Below are 22,636 nucleotides of genomic sequence, written 5' to 3' on the forward strand. Positions count from 1 at the left end.
TTTGAGTTTTTCATTGAGACATGATGTGGCCCATCTTTGCTGTATTGATATTTAGTAGATTTGATTTTCTCTTGGAAATATGATCTCCATGTCATTGTTGTCACAGTTATTAAATTCTTTTCTTAATATGTGGCCAATGTATTTCCATCTGTTTCTGAGGACTTTACCACTCATTGATCATTGTCCTTTGTTGCTTACATGACCCTGTTATTTGTTGTTCAATATCCATCTCAGACATCTGGACTAGAACTTATTTAACTTTCCGTTGTCTCCTTTTACTATTTTCCATGTTTCTAATCCGTATGCCATAACTGGTATGACTAAGGTTTTTTAGAAGTTTTAGTTTTGTCTTACAGAGTATGTTTTTAGACTTCCATACATTTTTTAAACAGCGAGCCTTAATTAGTCTAGTCAGGATAATGAACTGTAGTATAACCATTTGAGTATATCCCACTTGACAAAATCCTGTGATGATGATGTCTAGATGGGATTTTAAAATGGACTAAAGCTGGAGCATGGATAGATTTCTCTCAGAACCTACTTCTGCTCCCTGTTTGAACTAGTTGCTCTTGTCTTATTTTTCTCATATATGTAATTGCGGACATATATAATTAATTTTTGATCTATCCCTATCATCCTCATTTTTATTGGTGCTGTAATAATTTTAAAGTGTAGCAAGCCCAGAGGCTCCTACCCTTCCGCTTTTCACGGAATCATTCCTATTAATTGGTCTACATTCCGCGATTCCGCTTTCAAGGATTCCGCTTTTCAATCAAGAAAAATAATTTTAAAATGTTAGCTATGGTTTATTTCGTCATCATCCTCTATGGTCAATCAACACACATTTTGTATGTCTGACTATTCCCTTCATAGTCTGCAGTTGATGTCAGGTAATATTATATTTTAGGGAGGGGGTCGGAGGAGTCAATGACCGAAGTATTATTATTATTGTTGGCTCCACAATGTGAGGTAAATGACCTATTAATATTATATGTTGGCTCCAATTGGTAGTATTATTGAGTAGGCTTCTTTCCCTATTTAATTTTAGCGCTGTGTGTGTGTGTGTGTGTGTGTGTGTGTGTGTGTGTGCATGCATGCGCCGGCATGCGCATTTGTTTGATTAGGTGTGTGTTGGGGGGGGGAGAAAGGTCCTGACAAGGTTAAATCCAATCATTTAATGATTTGCTCTGAGACTGCCAGGGCCCGTGTCCTCTATTATTATTTGACCCCCTTTTTAGTCTTTAAACAATTTGCAGTTTTGTAGACAGTTTTATAGTATATCATTTGAGGACTTTGGGTTGTCTATTACATTATCTGCAGCAAATCATGTCGTAGTTAATATTGGTAAGTTTATTCCGCTTTTTGGTCTCAAATTCCGCTTTTTATGTACTATGATTCCTCTTTGGGGCTATTGGGGGTAGGAGCCTTCAGTCTTTGTCTTGGAATGAGATTACTTGGCTTTGTCCTGGCTTTGACCAGATATCTTGACTGGGAGGGAAACAGTCAGATGTATAGTAAGAGATTTTGCAGATGATATTTTTTGTCTTGTAAATCATCTCTGTGTTATGCACTGTATTATTTTTGTTTTACAAATATATTATGATTTGTAAACATTTGAGTGTGTTCCTCTTAGTGGGGACCTGTGCTTGTGTCAGGATGAGTCATTTAAGTTATCTCAAACTACTGGGTGGGGATCCTGACCTCCCATAGTGGGCAGGGAGGTACATGCTGTGTCTTCTATCCCCCCGTACCCGTTTTCCAATTGTTTCCTGTCGTTGTTTTGGAATGAGATTACTTAGTTTTGTCCTGATCCTTGCTGGAGTTCCTTGGCTGGGAGGGAAACAGTCGAATGTATAGTTATAGTTTTGGGAGATGATATTTTTTCCCTTGTAAATCATCTCTCTGTTATGCATTGTATTGTGTTTTCTTTATATTATATATGATTTGTAAAGCATTTGAGTGTATTCCTCTTAGTGGGGGCCTGTGCTTGTGTCTGGATGAGAAGTTAGGTGATCTCAAACTAAGTACACTGATAGTGTACTCTTGAAATCTACATCTGTTCCCTATTTGAACCAATTCCCCTTTGTCTGCCTTATTCTTGGATGCTTTAATTGTAATTCTAGAACTTTTTACTATCCCATTTTCTACCTTTTTACTGGCGCTGATATAACCTTATTGTGTTGCAAGCGCCGTAAAACCCTTAAAAACAAAACAAACATATCTCAAACTAAGTACACTGATAGTTTGCTCTTGGAATCTACATCTGTTCTCCATTTGAACCAGTTCCCCTTTTGTCTATCTTTTTCTTTGGTGCTTTAATTGTAATTCTAGAACTTTTTAACTATCCCATTATCTCTCTTTTTACTGGCGCTGAAATGTCCTAATTGTGATGCAAGTGCCGTAAAAACCCTTAAAAACAAACAAAATAATATTTGAGCTATAGAGGTTACAACGTCAACCCCATCAAACATAATTTATAACCATAAAACATAGCATGCGCTCAGTGTTAGGATCAACATTGGCTCTCTTCTACATTACTTTCCTGTTGTTTTCTTGACAGGTTGCAGCCCAGCTTGCACCCACCGTGAATGACAGCAACACATCATCTTCATCACCCTTGTCCTCCCAGCCCGATCCAGATAGTAGCAACAACTCCAATGATTCCAGTCTCAACATCCCAGCATCAACAACATCCAACAGCAACGACACCACATCAGCGACAGCCTCCACCACCACAACATCTGCCAGTATCAACAGTGATAATGGAGGATCCACCTCAAGACCTCAGCAGGCAATTGTGGCTATGATGGAGGATGGACGGCAGGTTAACAAATTTGCCACCTCTACTTTTAATCAGTCAGGCCTGTAAATCTTCCGACTATTGTCGGATTTCCGACAGTACGATTTTGCTCTATAAGTGCTAATATTAAAAAAAAAAATTAATAGAAAAAATAAAATTCGTAACGTCAAAAGCACAGAACCAATAAAAAGTAAAATAAAAGACTTTTATTTCGTTCCTCGAAAAAATCAGATTTTATTCTGTTTCAAATGCCGACTTAAAAAAACAAAACACTTTTTATTTGTCGCATCAAAGACAAAACAAAACTAGGTCGTCTATCAGTTGGCTATAGTATTATCATGCCACCTACACGCTCCGTTAGACGTGGATGTATTCACTGCCTGGCTACTGTGCCACAGCCAGCGAGAGAGGGTCACGAAGTTCGCGCAAGTCGTCGAACACATACCTAGTCAGTATATAACGCATGCACAGAAGTTTGTCGGAGCTTCCCGGACCGGAAGGTTTCTCTCTATTTTGCTACCGACACACATGCATTTCTCCGTGTCTCAATCCTTTTTCCCTATGATTTATTGGTTCCGTCTGGATGTGAGACGGAAAAAAAATAATGCGAAATAATTATTTTTCTTCGAAATATATATTCTTCTTTGAAAGCTCTCACACGACCGCAACACCTCCTCCTTTTCTTCTTCTTCTTCTTCTTCTTCTTCTTCTTCTTCTTCTTCTTCTTCTTCTTCTTCTTCTTCTTCTTCTTCTTCTTCTTCTTCTTCTTCTTCTTCTTCTTCTTCTTCTTTTTCTTCTTCTTCTTCTTCTTCTATAAGAATTAATCCAAATAAACCAAAAAATCACTGTAAACATTTAACACAAACAAACAGGAGCGAAGATACGCAGCTTCCCATGTCAAGCACTAGATACACATCCTTCAAAATAGGAATTGTTCTCTTCCTTTCATTTTACACCTAACTCAGACCTGGGCCCTCAAATAATTTTTAGAATTGATTTGTTTTTATCAGTTTCTCTGACTTTCATAGTTAATGACAAACTGGTGGTTTTGATAAGGTCCTGAGAGCAAGGGATAATTTTAAGTAATGGTAGGCCATGTTCAATCTGAAGATGTAGCCATACGATCACACTACTAATGACACATGGTCCAAAATCTGTGAGTGAGACTTGTCTCCAAAAGATTTGAGGGAAAAGCTTCTTAAAGTCACAAAAAATTGTGGACCAAGTATTGACCCTTAATTCAATTTTTGTTCACCATAGATTGTCAAATTCTGATTTTCTCTTCATATTTGGATATTTTATTTCTCCAAAATATTTCTGAAAATATTTTTTTTTGGTCTCAGATGGATATTTGATTTATTTGAACCACATTACATTTATTTTTTAAAAGTTGAAAGTGGCAATTTTTAAGTATAATTGTACAATGAAAATCCATTAAAACTTTCTGATATGCTTTTGCGCTTATAGAAATCCTACTAAATGATTTTAAAGAGATAATTGCTGAAAGAAATACTTATAAATGTCATTTAAGCTTAAAATCCCATGCATTGTTGTAATTGTTAAACATGCCACATGTCCTATCCATCCAGATCCTGATCCCAGTCCAAATCTCCCAACCATCGTCAAATGATGACACAACCTCTGATCCTCCAAATGACAACACGTCCTTACAGGCACCGACAGCTGCTAGTCCCGAGGAAATGGATATAACCATATCAGATTCAAATTCTACTTATGTTAGTCACTTTTTTAATTTTTTTAATTTGTGGTCTTTATTACATATTAAATCTAAACAAATTTCAAGGACTACAAACCCTCTTTGATCTTTCTGTCAGAATGTTCAATACACGTAGTCCTGCAGAGCCATAAGGCTCAAGTAGCCAGTATTCATTTTCTAGTTTTGTTCAACAGACAATTTTAATTGTTTATTAATCTTTGAATAGAACTCTTGCAAGGATAAGATACTAAAGTGGAAAAAAAAATAGTCCTGTAACTTTACGCACTTTTTCTCCTATTTGCTCTCTGAATTTGTTCTTAGTTGTCCTTGAGTTTGGCTAATCTAAAATTCCTTATTTTAAATTTAGAAATATTGGCGGGTCTGTATTTCATACAGGACTACTACTATCTATAGCTCGTTTATATCGATTAAAAAAAGTCTTCATTCTTCAGATCAACTTAAGTTTGAGCTTAGCCCTTTACAAACTGGGTTTGATTTTGCTCTTTATCCTGACATTAGATCATACTGTTTTCACTTAAAAAGCGAAAACAACAATTTGGTCTGAGCTTGAGTGATACCCGAGTTGCACCTCATTCCTGCTGTCTTTGTCAAAATGATTAGGTCCTGACTTATAATAAGTTATGTAGTCTCACTGTTAAAGGACCAAGGAAAAATACAAACTGTGACTTGAAAGAAAATTCTGAAGTTTTTATCAGTAAATGATAAATTGTGTCTTAAATATATTCTGATTTCAAGTAACATGTACGCTTTGACTAATCTTGTTATAGAAAAAAATTTCTGCTGCTATTTTGCCATCACTTTCAGCTAACTTTTACTATGCCTTTGTTGTGTCTGCACTCATGGTGAGAATATGCCATTAAAAATAAATGCAGCCATTTTTTCTCTCCTGTTTCTATTCCAGCTGAAAGGGAATGCTAAGTCAGAGATGAGAGCTGATCACACCTACATGATGCCTAAGAAAACTGGCTCTTTATCTTTGTTTTTCAGAAAGGTGAGTTGTTAGAAAAAGGTTTAATACATAATTTTTTTTTTTTTTAAATCGGTAATTCAATTAACAATTCTAATTTTAATGGGGTACTTTTATGTAATATGGATAGTGATTGATGATTTTTAAAAAGATAGTAAAAGATTCATGAGGATATTGTTATGTTCTTGTGCAATATTTCAAAGAATTTTTCAGATTGTTAACTCTCGATTGAGTTTATTATTATCCAGTATACCAGACATGTTTTGTTTTATTACCTCCTACAGCAGCTGTTTAGAAAGAGAATTTGATTCTAAAAAGATACACAACATCAAAAGTTGATGGCTGCTCTTTATCGAAATTTGGAATTTTTAAGCAGGGATAAGATTTGCTATGATCTTTGACAGATTTTTTTTTTTTTTTAAAGATATATAAATTCCAAATACATTCCAGGTTTACCACTTGGCCAGTGTCCGTCTGAGGGATTTATGTGAGAAGTTGGATCTAGAGGACAACGACCTGATCCAAAAGATCTGGACCTGTTTTGAGCATGGCTTAGTCAACCACATACATCTTATGTGTGACAGGCATCTTGACCAGCTCATCATGTGTTCTCTTTATCTCATTGCAAAGGTAGGGAATGCTGTTGAGTAAACTTAAAATGATCACGTTCATAAAAAGGATTTGATGGAAATAACACATTTTTTTCTTATTATTTCAATGAAGTGATTATTACAGTGACAAAAAATATATAAATGAGAGAGGTTATAACTATAAATATAACCAACTTTTATTTTACTATCTGCGCTTGTCTTTTATAACCACTGCCCTCTACTGTAATAAGTGGTAAGAAAAAATATGTTATCCAGCCACTTATACAGCGACAATTGATATATTTAAAAGAACTTTGCAAGAGAGGTTAAATGAACTATAAATATAACCAACTTTTATTTTACTCACTGGACTGATCCATTGCATGACAATGCAGATTTCAGATAATTTCTTTTTTTTTCAATTTAGCTTTTCAACTGAGTGATTTGAATTACTTTGATTTTGTTGTCTTTTCTTCTCTGATTCACATGATTGTAAAATTTTTCACATATTTTACAATGTGCTTGAAATAATCTTTTTTTGTGTGTTTACATAGGTGACTGACAAGACCTTGACATTCCAAAATATTATGAAGTGTTACCGTCTCCAGCCCCAAGCCCAAAGTCATGTGAGTCAAACTCTTAAATTTTAAAGAAGATTGGATAAATTGCCACAAAGACATTCTGTAAGAAGTCAGGGATTTGTATAATAATTCACATTTTTATTTGTGTCTTGCTTTAATATTTTCTTAAAATTTTCTATTCAAGAGATAACTCAATTGAAAGGAAGGGTTATAAGATATTAAGAAGTGCGGCTATATGGTATATGGGTTTGTTGGCCCCTCGGTTTTTTGAACAGCTTGCGGCTGCAAAATTAGGGAAAATTTTCTGATTTTCATTGCACGTTCTGCAAATTTTTGACCTTAAATAAAAAGGTCATTTCCAAATTTTTTACTTCTTTATTATAGCAATTTCATTGACAGCAATTTTTAATTTTAATTTTGTTTTCCCAACTTTGTGCATATTTCCAAATCAGCATAATTTCTGGCAAAATTTGTCATTTTTTGTCCCATAATTTTGAGTTTGAAATTGCGTAATTCCGTGGGATATTTTATTACATGGATTGCATGTCGTTAGTTGTTAGGTGTGAAACAACATATTTAGAAACCTGCAAAATTTACTTACTTCGGCAAAATCTATCATTTTCTTTGCAAAATTTTGAAATATTTTTTGCAAAAGACCGCAGGGTCAAGGTATGATACTCCCTTTGAAGGTCCAGGGTCCGAGTCCTCAGAGAGATGCATAATTGAAACCTTGAAAAATGTGGAAAGTAACTTTACTCACATTCTCTCACCATACTCGAGTGTAAAGTGAGTAACTGGCAGTCAACAGTGTTAAAAAAATTGTAATATCGCCTAACAGGGGTCATGTCTCATCCTACATGTTATGTTTAGCTGTTGGCAAGGGCCCCATGTAAAGCACTTTGATCTTGTGTAGTGGATATTGCGCTATATAAATGCTGTAGTTTTTTTAAAAGCAGATATTTCATCAAATAACATCAGTTTAAAAAAAATCAAAATCCATACTTTTGAAAATATCGAATTTCATATAAGCTTCTATTTGAGAGGAAAAGTAATGAAATACTTTTGAAATCTCACCAGGTTTATCGAAGTGTGTTACTCCAAGATCGACTTAGGCACAGTTCAGGCAGCAGTGACAGCAGTAGTAAAAGTAACAGTGGTGCCTCCTCTCCTGTCAATCTTGATATGAAAATTGATGTTAAAGATAAAGAGAAGAGTAAGCTTTTTTATCATTTGTCAAAAGTGGACTGAATTTTGTAAATTGCTTTGTAGTGTGTTTTTATTTTCTCATCTTTTATTATTCCTGTGCTTCACGAGTCATTTGGATCTGAGTCTCAGTTGTCTAAATGTCTTTACTGATACTCCAGCTCATATTTGATCATAGATATGCTAATATAAATTCTTTGGTACTGAGAAGTAATTCTTAAACTTGCATTTTTCTCAATTCATGACATAGGAACTTCTCCTTTTAAATTTTTTTTTTCATTTATGGTTGCAATGGCAGGCCAAGGTAATCCTTTGTGTATTTAAGAAATTCTTTCTGTTGATCCTGAGGTAAAATTTGTCTTCAAGGTCTAATTTTGAAAATAAAATAAAGAAAGAAAAAGACGAAGATCGCTCAATGTCAGCAATCCATTGAAAATTATTTTTAAGTGATGTTCTGATAAAATGATTAATACATCATTTATTTTTAGTTGATTTTCTCTTGAAATTTGAATTTTTTGAAAACAAGTTTTTTATTTATTTTGTTCATTCTTTTGTTGTATGTGGCTGGCCTGTATACACTTTGAGACTTAATTTAATTTTTGACTACATATTTTTAGTGATCACCACTATCTGAAGTTGGGTTGCTTAATTTAACTTCTTATTATTTGCAGGGGCGGGGAAAAAGGGGGGGGGGGGGGGGGGGGGGGGGGGGGGGGGGGGGCGGGGGACTTTACATTGCAAAAAATGTCTCATCCTGTACCTCTAGTCATTATAACTTGTTTGTTTATGTTACTTATATTGCACTTTTCACAGAATTGGTGCGGTCATCCAGCACACTCCCTGGCCCACGACCCAGTAGTCAACCACCAACCCCCACACAACAGTCTGGCCCTGGCTCCTCTTTTGACTTTGAGGGAGTAGCAGAGAGGGGTGATCTCATCATGTTTTACAACCTGGTAAGCCATGACCTGACCTGCCACTCATGGAGATTTGATCAGTACATACAGATTTTGTAGTTGCCAAATTTTGTCAATTCATATTTTTCCCCCTTCAAATTTTGATTTTTCATATTTTTCCCCCTTCAAATATTGATTTTTTAACAAAATTGTTTATTGAAATTGATGAAAATATTATTTTAGAGTAAGAAATTTGTAGAGCGCCTATGGCCTAATGAAATTAGGGTACGGTGCTATACAAATGTCATTTATTATTATTATTGAAGTGCCCAAATGTGACTGCACTATATTAATTCTGAAGCTTTTTGAAGCGTCAATTCAGAGATGGATGATCAACATTTTGGATGAATGTTGATTTTTTCTCTCTCGCAATTTCCCAATATGAATATTATGCGACACAGTTAAATAGAAAATAGAACAAGATATCACCTGAACATACTACTGTATGGCAATGGGCAATGGAGCACAAGTTCAAAACCTTTTAGATTAGCAACAACAACAATGTAATTAGATTTACAAGAAATTCGTTGCTGCCTAATCTTATTATTTAAAAATATGCAGATTTGTTGAAGTTACTAAATTTTCTAAATTACCAATTGGGCTCCTGATAGTTCAGTTTGTATAGCATTTGCTTCACTCGCGAACTGATTCCTTTGTCCACCCAACATTGATTGGGTGGATGGATTAATTAAATTGGCAGAAAAGACTTTGCAATAGAATAGTGTCCTATCCAAAGGGTAGCACGCAGTTGCTATTATCATTTTAGTGTTATAAAAACTGGGATAAACTCCATGAGTCTTCATGAGTCTTTTTGGCTCTGATGGACTTCTTTCCCAAATTAGTTGCACTAATTTGGAATAGAAAACGAGTAAAGATAGACAAAGCATTAGGCAAACAGAGGAATACAGAGAACTCCACAAAACTGTTAAAAAAATTGGCAAGGGTAGACAAGAAAAACTGGATAGAGAATAAGACAAAAGAAGCGGAAAAGCAGCAAGTGTGAATGGTACAAGAACAGTATCTAGAATTATTAAAGAGTGAAAAATGGAAATAAACCTCAAGTGCTCATAAAAGACAAGAATGGAAATTCCTTGAAAACAAATGAAGTCAAAAACAGGTGGGTTGAACATTTTAAAGAAGTCCTCAATCAACCTACACCGGACAAACAGCTAAATTTTGAAAACTTATACATTCTACAAGATATCAATACTGACCAAATAACACCCGATGAAATAGTGCATGCAATATCAGCACCGATATTAGGAAGAATCAAAATGATACTTGATGACAAATTAAGTGACTATCAGTGTGATTCAGAGGAGATCGTTTATGTATGCTATTTATTTTTACCATATGTCAATTAATTGAAAAATCAAATGAATGGAACTACCCGTTAAATCTTCATCGACTTTCAAAAGGCATTGGATAGTATTCAAAGAGATAGCATGTGGTGCACATTACAAATTTATGGTATACCACTGAGAGTCATCCATGTGATGAAAGCTTTATATAATAATTCAAGTTGCTGTGTAAAAAAAAAAAATTTACAATGAACTCGCAAAATCTTTCCTCTTGGAAACAGGACTAAAACAAGGTTGCATTCTTTCCCCTTTCCTTTTCATACTCATCATTGATTATGTAATGAGAAAGCAGGGACAAAACAATGGAATAACCCTCAATGACAACAACAAATTGAAATATTTAGACTTTGCCGATGACATCGTTCTTATTGCAGACACAAGAGACAGCCTACAACAGGCCACGACTTCACTACAAGAAAACGTAGATTAAGTTAGACTGAGATTTAATGTAAAGAAATGTGAGATAATGACATCATGCTGGATGATGCCAGAAATTGTTTTGGGAGAAAAGATCAAACACACTGAGGATTTTACAAATTTAAAAAGTAAAATTAGAGGTGATGGTGGCATAAGTAATCAAATAACATTCAGAATAGGAAAAGCAAATGCAGCATTTGGAAAATTATACAAAATAATGAAATCAAAGACTGTCCAACTGAAGACCAAATTCAACATCTTTAAAGCAACAATCTTATCATTCCCTTTATACGGAAGTGAAACACAACAAATGTATGCACAAGACAAAAAACGTCTCAACGCATTCCAACAAAGATGCCTAAGAAAACTTACTCAATGTCAGCTACTTAGACCACGTAACAATTGCTGAAATTCTAAAAAGAACTGGAATGCAGGACATTAAGATCATACAATAACGCCGTCTCAGCTAGCTAGGACACGTCCTCCGCATAAAAGATGGTCGCTTATCCTAAAAAGCATTTGAATGGAAGAAGGCTAGCAACAGACGAAAACAGGATGATCAAAGACGATGTGGAAAGTAACTGTCGAAAAAGGCCTTTAAACTGGGGAGATGACATGGGATGAGGCATACATGGCATCACGGGACAGGGAGGAAAGGAGAATCTGGATGGCCCAATGTGTCAAAGACACAGGAGTAACTAAGGTCTAAGTTTGGAATTTTAAAAATTCTGGGTTGCAGAGATCAAGATCAGAATTAAAATTCACCTGTTTGGGTTGTATAAAATTCTTGATTAAAGAATTCAGTACTTGGGGAAAAGTCACTGAATCTGATATTGAGAGAACTGCATTGTTTATTTTGAAAACTGTTTCCCCCTCTATTCAGCCATGGTAAAGAATAGGTACCTTACCTTTGTGTCACAGATCACAATTCAAAGTCATTTTGACCCTTTTTTCCCTATTTTTTCTCTCTTTTTCTCAGGTCTTCTTAAAGAAAATCCGATATTTTGCCTTACAGTTTGCAGACAAACCTGGAGAGCAATCTGTGAGTCTCAGCTTATTTAAGTTTCACCCTTTTTTAACTTTCTTTTCTTATGATTTTTTTTTCTCCTCACCATCATCATCATCATCATCATCAACCTCTTTTAAAAAATATATTATAGGGACAGCATGGCTCATCGGTATGGTCTTTGCTTTATCCCCGAAAGGGTTATTCCAGTCTTTCCATGGAAAAGATCATAAAGAAAAATTTCCCCCTTATGGATGAATAAAGGCAATTTATTTATTTTATTTATTTAATGCACACATTATCACTGTTGACACTTACTGTAATCTATTTTGGATTGTAGCTCAATGGCCATATCTTGTCTGAGATTGATGGTAACTGAAAATGATGTCCTGTCTTGTAACAAATTCAACTGGTGTTGAGCGTGCATTGTTAGTGGTTGGTAAATTATCTCAAAACTTGGGTCCTTGCAATTTGTTCTTGGGCAGGGTACCTTGAAGACAATATTACTTCACTCAGGGAGGAAGGGAGAGAGAGAGAGGATCCCTTTTTTATTTATAGTTTATATAACCATTAAGAAATATCTGACTTGTATAAGGGGGCCAACTGTCTGAAACCAATGACATTATACTATGATTGACAACTGAGGGTTTTTTACTATTTGAAGAGTGTAGAACATCTCTGCTGTTGGGAAAGATAATGGCGGCACTAACAACAATAAGAAATAACAACAGCTGGTTTTGAAATGCCTATAAACATGCAACAGGCTACCTATGGTCATATCTAGTTACCATTTCCAATAGAAATATAAAAACCAAATATCAGCCTTAACTGTTGTGTCTTATGACCTGTAAGAAAAGTCAATAACGATTTTAATCACACACAAAGAGAAATATCGAGCAGACTCCCTGCCTTTTTGTGTTCACTGCAAGTAGGATAGACAGATTTATAAACATTGAGACAGAGGAAGACTGAGAAAGATACATAGATATTATCAGAGAGACAGAGGAGAGAGTAGATAGCAGATATGATTGAGACAGACGAATAGGGGTGGAGGGAGGAGGGGGGGGGGGGGGGGGGGGGGGAGAACAGAGGGGAAGTGGGAATCTAGATTTCCACTAAAGTGTTGAAAGGTTAACAAAGTGTTCTTTTTCTTCTTTCTCCTCCTATTGTCATCATCATCATCATCATCCTCCTCCTTCCTTACTTCCCATAGTGGGCATGGAGGCACTTACTGTGTCTTCTATCCCCTATATCTGTTTTCCAACTTGCTTTCTGTCTTTGTCTTGGAATGAGATTACTTGGTTTTGTCCGGATACCCTAGCTGAGAGGGAAACAGTCAAATGTATGGTTAGTTTTGGGAGATGATATTTTTTTCCTTGTTAATCATCTCTCTGTTATGTATTGTTATTTTGTATTTTAACACATGATTTCTAAATATTTGAGTGTATTCCTCTTAGTGGGATCTTGTGCTATTGTCTGGGCGAGACTTTTAGGTGATATCAAACTAAGTACTTTGATAGTGTGCTCTTGGAATCTACATCTGTTTCCTATTTGAACCAATTCCCCTTTGTCTTCCATTTTCTTGGGTGCTTTAATTGTTATTCTAGAACTTTTTACTTTCCCATTTTCTTCCTTCTTACTGGCGCTGATATGACCTAAATGTGTTGCAAGCGCCGTAAAACCCTTAAAAACAAACAAACATCCTCCTCCTCCTCCTCCTCCTCCTCCTCCTCCTCCTCCTCTTCCTCCTCCTCCTCCTCCTCCTCCTCTATCTTCTTCTTCTTCTTCTTCTTCTTCTTCTTCTTCTTCTTCTTCTTCTTCTTCTTCTTCTTCTTCTTCTTCTTCTTCTTCTTCTTCTTCTTCTTCTTCTTCTTCTTCTTGTTATTATTAATATTGCTGTTACTATTATAATTATCATTATTATCATAATGTATTTTCTGATATGATAGTACAGGTGCCTATTCCTTTATTTAGGTCAATTGAAATGATCAGTGGCAATGATATTATAAAGCCAAATGAAGCATGCAAACACAAGTAAGACACAACTGAGCAATATGTAAATACCTAGTTATCAAGTCAAAGGTTTTTAATTTTCAAATCATGAAGTTTGTATGATGCCACATGGATATCTCACAACATCTGAAGACTTATTCTATCATAATTATCATTATCACCAGAATCAATTATATTAAACCTGTCATGAAAACTATTATTGCATTCAGGCTTGTTTCAACAATTTTTACGATTAATTGCCAAACACGAAAGTGTTCCTTCCTTCTCTTCAGTTGTAAACAAAACGATTTCACGATTTCATTTTGTTCCCTTGCCAGCTACAGAGCTACAGGGGAAGGGAATTAACTTGCAAAGAAACTTGAGATAATCAACAACGAAGTTAACACTCTTTTTATATACTTGTTGCTAAAACTGACATTTGTGTCGGGTCCCATGGATGGCTGACCTTTTACAAGTCTTTAGTTTGATCTTGTGATTGGTTTTCTGTACAAAACAATACTCTTTGTATTACTCTTTCTTGGGTGGGGAAACTATAATCTTTTAACTCCTTTTCATATTTATATAAGATTTTAATATTAGATATATAATATTACACTGCCACTTTCCTTCCAACAGAATACCCCCAAAATATCTCCAATGCCAGCTGTGCGTTGTGTATCTGCACCATCTCGGCGTGTCTCAAACCAGCACTCAATTTACTTATGGCCACATCATGGTAATGCACTGTCTCCATCCTCTAAGGGACTCTCGTACTGTATCAACCGCAGTCCTTCGAAGGTATGTATGTGTTTGTTTATAACTTAATTTAAAACCTGCAGGGTAGCTAGCACTCTTTTCTTACTGCTTAGCTCCATGGCTTATTTGAAAGGAATTGATGATCAAATGTAGATCCATTTTGGGGTATATCTTGTGAACTAATTTTATGGCCAAATTTTAAAAAATGGATACCTATATTGGTTTTGGAAATGAAATAAATTTAGTGTGACCTTTCGTAGTTTGTAACTGACTATGGGATTAATAATAAGGGCAATACTGCAACATGTAAATAGAAATTACGGTTTGTAGAAGTGATCACCAGAGTTGATAGGTGAACTGTTCTTATAATGTAAATGTCTTAATAATTATCTGCTATTTTGATAGCTATTTGAATAGTTCACATATGGTATTGTACAACATCGATAAGCTTATTCATGGCTATGGTGATTAATTGACAAATAACGAATACAGCAGTAAGCAACTGTGTGCAGTCATGCAAAAGCCAATCACAAAAATGGTGGGGCAGTGCACTCCACTGATTTCACAATAAAAACACAATGGTTACGTCGTCCAGCCTGCTGGGGTTTTGCGGGGGTCTATTTTTGGGCTGCATGGATTATTCACACCTCCTCTGAAACACCTTTGGTCAAAAAGTTGCAGTTGTACATAGCAATATTGTAGAAATATGTAAGGTTAAAGATTTAAGTCCTGATGTGTTAATTTTTATTTACTATTAAAAACTAAAAATATATTGAAATCTCTGCTCCAGACTTTATTTTTTTTTTTGTAGTGCAAGAAATTTGGAGATTTTAATTTTTTCATGATGAAATATAATGCATTTTTTAATCCTTTGTAATACAGGATCTTCAGGCCATCAACAAAATGATCCGTCAGGTTACCTGGTCCAGCAAGCGTGTGTTGGAGGTGGACAGGGACAAAGACACACTTCATAGCCCAGCTAAACGCTCTGTCCCAGCAGGGGGTGCCACCAGTATCTGGATGAAACGTATTCAGGACTTGCAAGGGTCCATGGATGGGGAGGGGCAGCACTGACTGACTTGATAGGGAAAAAAAATAAAATTATATCTATGGTTTTCTGGGGGGGGGGGGGGGGGGGGGGGGGGGGGGGGGGGGGGTTCCTCATCATGAGGAGTTAAATGTTCTTACAGGGTTTTTTTTGTTGATTGGCGGGGCAAGACTTAGTTGGAAATTGAGTTATGATAAATACACTTTCATTATATGAATTTAAAAATGCAATGCCTGTGCCCTTTAATTCATGCAAACATTTTATGTTGTTGGTAGTGTTTTTCCCCCCCCGGGGTTGTTGGAAGTCGGAGAATTTGAAAGTAGTAGTTTCAATTGTAAAAATAAAAATTGATGATCTTTGCTTGATCTCTCTCTCTCATTCTATTATCGAAATAGTTATCCAGAAATCAGCTTGCTGGTGTAGGTAGAGGGTTTGACCACAATGGGTATTAAATCCATACAATCAATTTGGAACAAAAATACAGATTTCTGCCTCTTAGCTCACATCAAGTTTTTAGTTGAACAGGCATTAAGCAGTGTTGCATTTAAATCCTGATAAAGCTTTATTATTCTGTCATCCCTTTTGTGGTAATTTTAAATTTGTATGAGGGTGAGTCAAAAAGTAATGGGACTCTGCTTTTTACTTTAATACAAATTGAATCAATGAATTGAATCAGTGCTATGCATTATACTTCACATTGAAGCTTGGCATTAGCCGAGTAGAATGCTACTTCTGAACATAGCCTCTCTCAATATCCACAGTCCACCTTTTAGTTATTTATATCATCCTCGTAATACTGAGGCGACTGAACTTTGAGCCAATTTTTCATCACTGTCTTGGCTTCTTCATCATCTTCAAAGCGATGTCCTCTTATTGCCTCCTTCAGTGGACCAAAAAGATGAAAGTCCAAAAGTATCAAGTCTGGTGAATTAATAAAGAGGGTGAGACAGCATTGTCCATCAAAATGATGCGATTACCTCCCTTTCCCTGGCACTTGTATGTGGAAGGGTATTTTCATGAAGAAACTACTCGTTCCATCTCCAAAGCCAGTCTAACTCGACGAATTCTTGCTTTCATTTGCTTCAAGGTTTATCTGTACCGTTCAGAGTTGACAGTGGCTCTCTGTGGTAGGAAATTAACTAGGATTACACCCAAAACGCTGTTGTCATAATTTTCCCAGCTGATTTCTCAGCTTTGAAGTTTTTGGTCTTTAGAGAAAAGGGATGTCTCTTCGACTCTGGTTCAACCCACCTAAAACAACTACCTCTACAAAATGCTGAAGTTTTATAGACTTTACCAATGCGTTTTAAAATGTTACTCAAGGTTTCTTCTTCGAAAACAAGAAATTCAATGACAGCTTTCTGTCGCTCACGGACATCATTGGGGAAGCCATTTCGAAATGTCATAACTTTGTCAAAATTTGACAGAATTAAAATATTTAACTTTTGGTTTAAAGAATACACGTGTAAATTCAGTTGAGCTAAATATGACGTCACATGAAAAAGAAATGAACACGGAGATTTGTCCCATTACTTTTTGATTCTCCCTCTTATCAATTCTTGTTGGGTTTTTTTATTGTATGTATCCTCTTTCTTTAGATGGTGCTTATTGTTTTGTTTGTTTATTTTTGAGTTTTTGTTTTTTTTGTTCCCCCCCCCCCCCCCCCCCCCCCCCCCCCCCCCCCATCAGGTGATATGTTTAAACAAAATACTTTCAGCAGGTTTTGATTAAAATGAAACTAATGATATGCTGAGCAGTTAGGATCAGGGATTTATGCTTTATGCCTTAGGATTTATAACATTTGGTTACAAAAAAAGAAAGAAAAACAACAAACAAAAATTAAAACAAAACAAATGAATCAATGCAATAAACACAAAATAATATGATTAAGATGCAAATTTATTATTAAGAATAAAATGTTTATTGTTGTTTCAAGTCTTTGCATATTACTTCTAAAGCATCAACACAAATTATGAAATGCTGTGAGAACATGTTTATGAAAACGCTAGAGGAGCATGTTTTGTTTTAATCAAATCAAGCCATCCAATCTGACAATCGAAAGTGCATGAAAATTTTGGTTTTGTTTCCTCCATCTTTTTAACCACACATATTAGACCACTCACTTTGTTTTTCTACCATAATAAAATTACCCTTTTATAAAGAGCAAGAAGTCTTAGTATTTTTACCCTTAAACAAAACTTATGATTATATAGATACCGTTTTAAAGTGATTGGGCATAGTCCTTGCTAACAAGAGGTAAAAGTGTACTTTACTTGATGACTAATGTGCAAAATATAACAGAAGTTGCATCTGCTAAATATATATTTGCCATAATGAAAAGAAAGAAAATTTCGAGCATTAGTTAAACATGTCAATCTGAATGGCATGAGATAATACATCCAATAAGAAGCTTTATCAGCAATGATGCATTTTTTTCTCCTCATTCCCCGCCCCCCCCCCCCCCCCCCCCCCCCATTAATGAATTATTTGTGCTGTATCTCCTTTGTATGTTAACATGCAATATAACCAGATCTTTCATAATTGGAGAGTGATTTTCTAAAACTCTATGTCTACCATATTCCATATAAAGATTTACAACTCATGTGTTGAATAGGACAGTAAACTTATTTTCTGTAATGAATCACATTCAAAACTGCTGCAAATGATATCAAATGCATGTTCCATCACATCTCAAATGACCCATCTTGACAACAAAATGACCTAAAAGTGTTGCGAGAGACGTATACTTTGTAAAATCTAACTCATCCTTGCAGTGGTGAACTTAACAAATTTAAAGGCCCAATTTTAAGGCATGATTGATCAATCGTGGTATAAGTCCTAAATTTTAATATTTTTTTACCCTGTTTAAAGCACTGGTTGTTCTTCAGTTTTGGACTAGAAAAAAAAATCAAGCCAAAACAAATCGAACCCCCCCCCCCCCCCCCAAAAAAGAAGAAAAATCAAAATGGCCTTTCAAAAATATCTGCCCCCTTCACTGTCACTAAAAGTTGAAAGTTTATTTCAGATCAGATCTGCCGACTGGACTGAGGATTTGAAAACCACCCTTCAATTTGTTAACAGACAACAATATTCCTATGACATGAAAAAAACATTGAGGCCTTGGTGAGATTTGCTGCTGTGCAAGTTGTAAATTGTTATAAAATTAAAGGAAGGAAACTACAACAAAATAAATAATTTATTTGATTTATGTTGTCATTGCTGATTTGAGAATCGTTCAAATGTATGAACCTCAAATGTAAAAGTCTGTTCTGATAACTTTTAAAAAATGTCATCAATCTTTTCATCTTCGTTATCTTCTTTTTATCCTTCTCCCCTTCCCTTCTCCTTCGTTTTCTCCTTCTTCTTCTTCTTCATCATCATCTTCTTCTTCTTCTTCTTCTTCTTCTTCTTCTTCTTCTTCTTCTTCTTCTTCTTCTTCTTCTTCTTCTTCTTCTTCTTCTTCTTCTTCTTCTTCTTCTTCTTCTTTTCACAGATACTTACTGTGTCTTCTATCCCCCAATGTCTGTTTTCCAACATGCTTTCTGTCTTTGTCTTGGAATGAGATTACTTGGTTTTGTCCTGGCCCTGGCCAGATACCCTGGCTGGGAGGGAAACAGTCAAATGTATACCGTAGTTAGTTTTGGGAGATGATATTTTTTTCCTTGTAAATCATCTCTCTGTTATACACTGTATTATGTTTTGTATGTATTATATATGATTTCGCATTTGACTGTATACCTCTGAGTGGGGACCTGTGCTTGTGGCTGGATGAGACTTTTATGTGATCTCAAACTAACTACTTTGATAGTGTGCTCTTGGAATCTACATCTGTTTCCTATTTGAACCAATTACCTGTCATCTGCATTTTTTGCGGCTGCAAATGGCAAGTTGCGGCCCCAAATATCAGGGCGAACCGCAAATTTTGGCAAAAATTGGCAAATCGTGGCCTATTTTTGGAAAATTGGCAAATCGCGTGGCAAATTTTGGGGAGAAAAAGAAGCGAAAACAAAATAACGAAAAAAAAAGTGCGAAACTTGAGAAATGTTGCAGCTTTGCCTGGGCCCAAACCAAAGGAAGCTACTCTCTACGGATAATGATCCTTTAAAATCTTTTTAACAACCTTAAATGTAATAAATTGTCTTTTATATATGTATATTTTTCTGTATCGCATGTTAATTTTTACTGAAACACTTAGTTCTCCTCTGCAAATTTTTGGGCAAATTTCTTGACAAATTTTGGCAAATTTTAGGTCCTAATTTGGCAAAAAATGTAGATGACAGAATTACCCTTTGTCTTCCTTATTCTTGGATGCTTTAATTTTAATTCTAGAACTTTTTCCTATCCCATTTTCTTCCTTTTTACTGGCGCTTATATGCCCTCAATGTGTTGCAAGCGCCGTAAACCCCTTTAAAACAAAACAATCATCATCATTATTATTATTATTATTATTATTATTAGTTATTATTTATTATTATTATTATTATTATTATTTATTATTATTTTAATTCAAAATTTATTCTTCCAGATGCAGAATTTCTCTTGTTTCCGTATAAACTGAGAGTATATGTTACAAAATAAATTTCTTTAAAAAATTGAGTAGAATCCTTATTGTTGAATTTTAATTGTTATTTTTATTATTTTATTATTATCATAATTTTTATTTTTATTTTTATTATTATTTTATTATTATTATTATTATTATTATTTATTTTTTTATTTAATTTTTTTAAAATTTACAATGTTTGATATTAAACATATTTTTGTTCCTAATGAAGCAAATTAGGCATGTCGATTATAGAACTTAAAACAAAAACTTTATTTTATTTGTGATTTCACCATGAATTTTATACTTGTGTATATAATATACTATTTGTATAAAGTGTATATATGTATATGAAAATTGACCCATTACTGATATTGAAGCTCACCAATTCAAAATTTGATTTTATTCTTTATTCGATGGGTCACTAAGAGCTAAAAGTTTTATTTACACTTAATCTGAAAATTGTTCTGTTCAAAAGTAAACATATATTATGTAACCTTTATAAATCTTTTTTGGTCTTTTCCTCCTGTTTTTGTACAAAGTTATACAGTTTACTTAAAATTTCATTGGTATACTTTTAGGTATTGAGGTGAGGTTGATGGTTATGTTTCTTGTTAGGTTAAGTTACAAATTTTATGAGTCTTGATTGAGTCAAGTTGAAAATCAGTCCCCAGTTTTAGAGCTTTCATCTCTTTCATTAAGAAGGGTTAATCGAAATGATAATGTATATGTCTACATACTTCTTGAGAAGAGGTAAAAAGTAAAGTATACCTCACTCACTTTCTCCCCAATTATGAATCTACTGCCTCTCTTTATTGTTATGACTGTGTGAACCAGGTGTCGAAAATTGAAGTTTAAGGGGGAAAATATAACATTTACAAAATTCGACCTTTTTGCAGTTTAAGAAACTTCATTAAACGTTGTCAATAGAACTATATTAATTCATCTCTAATTTCAAAGCTTATTATATTTTCATGGTTAGGTTCACTAAGTTGATATGTTGGGTATTTTTGAACCCATTTGGAATTTCTAATAGTTTTCAACCATGATGTGGCCTTAATTGGGCACAAAAGTCGTGACGTCACATCTTTTACTCTTCCAGTTCCAAACTCCTTGGAAGTGTGTAGCCAGTCTTTCTGACTAATAATGAATAGTTAATTTTTTGTAGCAGGATGTATAGGCATTGATATGCTTAGGGTTACGGGATGTAAAAGAGTGAGGCTTAATGACCTTTATTGACAACCAGCATATATTTAGACTAGAAAATAATATGCCATCACTCTGAAACCAGACAATCACTTGCACAAGGTATTTACCCAGTCCTCTATAAGAGTGGTTTTCACTTCCAATAAGATTGGAACCAGTTTTTTTATATCACACTTTTGTTCCCTATTGCCGCATTGTAGCCGATTTTGGAATTTCAAATACAAGAGCTCAAGAATTATTTTATTATTTCCTTTTAATATCAACTAATCCATGTTAATTCTGATTTTTGTTTTGTTTTGTCTTTTTGTCTTTTTTTTTTTTTTGGTCGCATTCTATGTTATGGCAGAAATGAAGACTTGAGGATTTGTCTAAGAATAATCATCAGTTTGATCAAGATCTCATTATGAGTCACATTTTTTTATTTTCAAGTGAAACTGGATGTGTTTGTGTGGATGAGTATTTCTTGAACGCCTATGTTTATTTTTTTATTTTTTCCCTTTCTTTTCTTCCAAGGAATGAAATGGGTTCCTTATAAATTTATGTCTATCATATTATAGCAAAATCAGGTTTTCCTCATGACCCGAAAAGGGTATAATAATATTTTTTTCCACACTGAAAATAATGTAACGCCATAATTATCAATTTGTGTGTGTGTGTGTGTGTGTGTGTGTGTGTGTGTGTGTGTGTGTGTGTCATTGGACACATGTTATGAATTATCAAAGGAAAACTTTTTGGAGGAGGCAAGATAGAAATCTAAAATGGTTTTTATAGGATACATTTCCACACAAAGCAGATAGAAAAATGTTGTGGCTCTTCGCCTCAAAATGGAGAACGGTATTTTGTCAGTGTGACTTGGAAGCTGAAAACTGAATTTATGGACAAAAATATGAGATTTAAAGTCTAAATGCTGTATTGGGGAAAATTAATAGAATTTTATTATGTATGAAAAAATAGCAACAAAATGTTGCTTTTTTGGTTGTTTAAAATTTATAGTCTCTTCTTACTACGTGGTTCATTCTGACCTAATACCAGATTGAGGTAGAGGGTCCCATATAAGAAAGAACATTCATCTCTATCAATCTTCCTTAACTTTGTAGTACTCTGATGAAAGCACATTTTTAAAACTTTGGCCTGAAAACTCATCCATCGATGAATTAAAATGACCCTCGCCATGTCAAAAACTGTCAAATGTGGGACTTCCTGTACGACTTCCGTGAAGTCCCAGGTTTGAGAGCTTTTGACAAGATGAGGGTCATTTTAATCAATCAATATTTGAAGGACGAGTTTTCTGGCCAGATTTTTAAAAATGTTTTTTATTTTTGAAAGTTAGAACTGGGGATCTTGCCTCTTCTGACTGCTGGACATAGTGAAGTGTGTACAGAAGGTTTTGAAATTTATCCCCTGAAGAGGGAGGCTGATATTTAAAAAAATATTCTTTCCACTTTGTCTAGCTCTGCGTTCTTTACACTTTT

The 22,636-nt window shown here is 34.8% G+C and overlaps 1 protein-coding gene across 6 annotated transcripts in view; it reads left to right on the forward strand.

Annotated features, from left to right (window-relative positions):
* LOC144977143 (retinoblastoma-like protein 1) overlaps positions 1-18,375 on the forward strand; it is a 49,370-nt gene extending 30,995 nt beyond the window's left edge. For 4 of the 6 annotated variants that reach the window (XM_078922001.1, XM_078921998.1, XM_078922000.1 and 1 more), the window contains 10 exons: positions 2,561-2,824; positions 4,390-4,536; positions 5,440-5,529; positions 5,956-6,135; positions 6,650-6,721; positions 7,754-7,889; positions 8,693-8,835; positions 11,593-11,655; positions 14,248-14,409; positions 15,250-15,468. In XM_078922001.1, the coding sequence (XP_078778127.1) occupies positions 2,561-2,824; positions 4,390-4,536; positions 5,440-5,529; positions 5,956-6,135; positions 6,650-6,721; positions 7,754-7,889; positions 8,693-8,835; positions 11,593-11,655; positions 14,248-14,409; positions 15,250-15,441 (1,449 nt within the window). In that variant the 3' untranslated portion in view covers positions 15,442-15,468. Of the gene's footprint in view, positions 1-2,560; positions 2,825-4,389; positions 4,537-5,439; positions 5,530-5,955; positions 6,136-6,649; positions 6,722-7,753; positions 7,890-8,692; positions 8,836-11,592; positions 11,656-14,247; positions 14,410-15,249; positions 15,469-17,104 lie in introns of those variants that run through there. The other 2 variants (XM_078922003.1, XM_078922002.1) reach the window with 2 other exon arrangements.
* Positions 18,376-22,636: the final 4,261 nt, after the last annotated feature.

Source organism: Berghia stephanieae, chromosome 7, assembly GCF_034508935.2.
Source record: "Berghia stephanieae isolate SIO BIC M18660-M18661 chromosome 7, UCSD_Bste_1.3, whole genome shotgun sequence".
Taxonomy (NCBI): domain Eukaryota; kingdom Metazoa; phylum Mollusca; class Gastropoda; order Nudibranchia; family Aeolidiidae; genus Berghia; species Berghia stephanieae.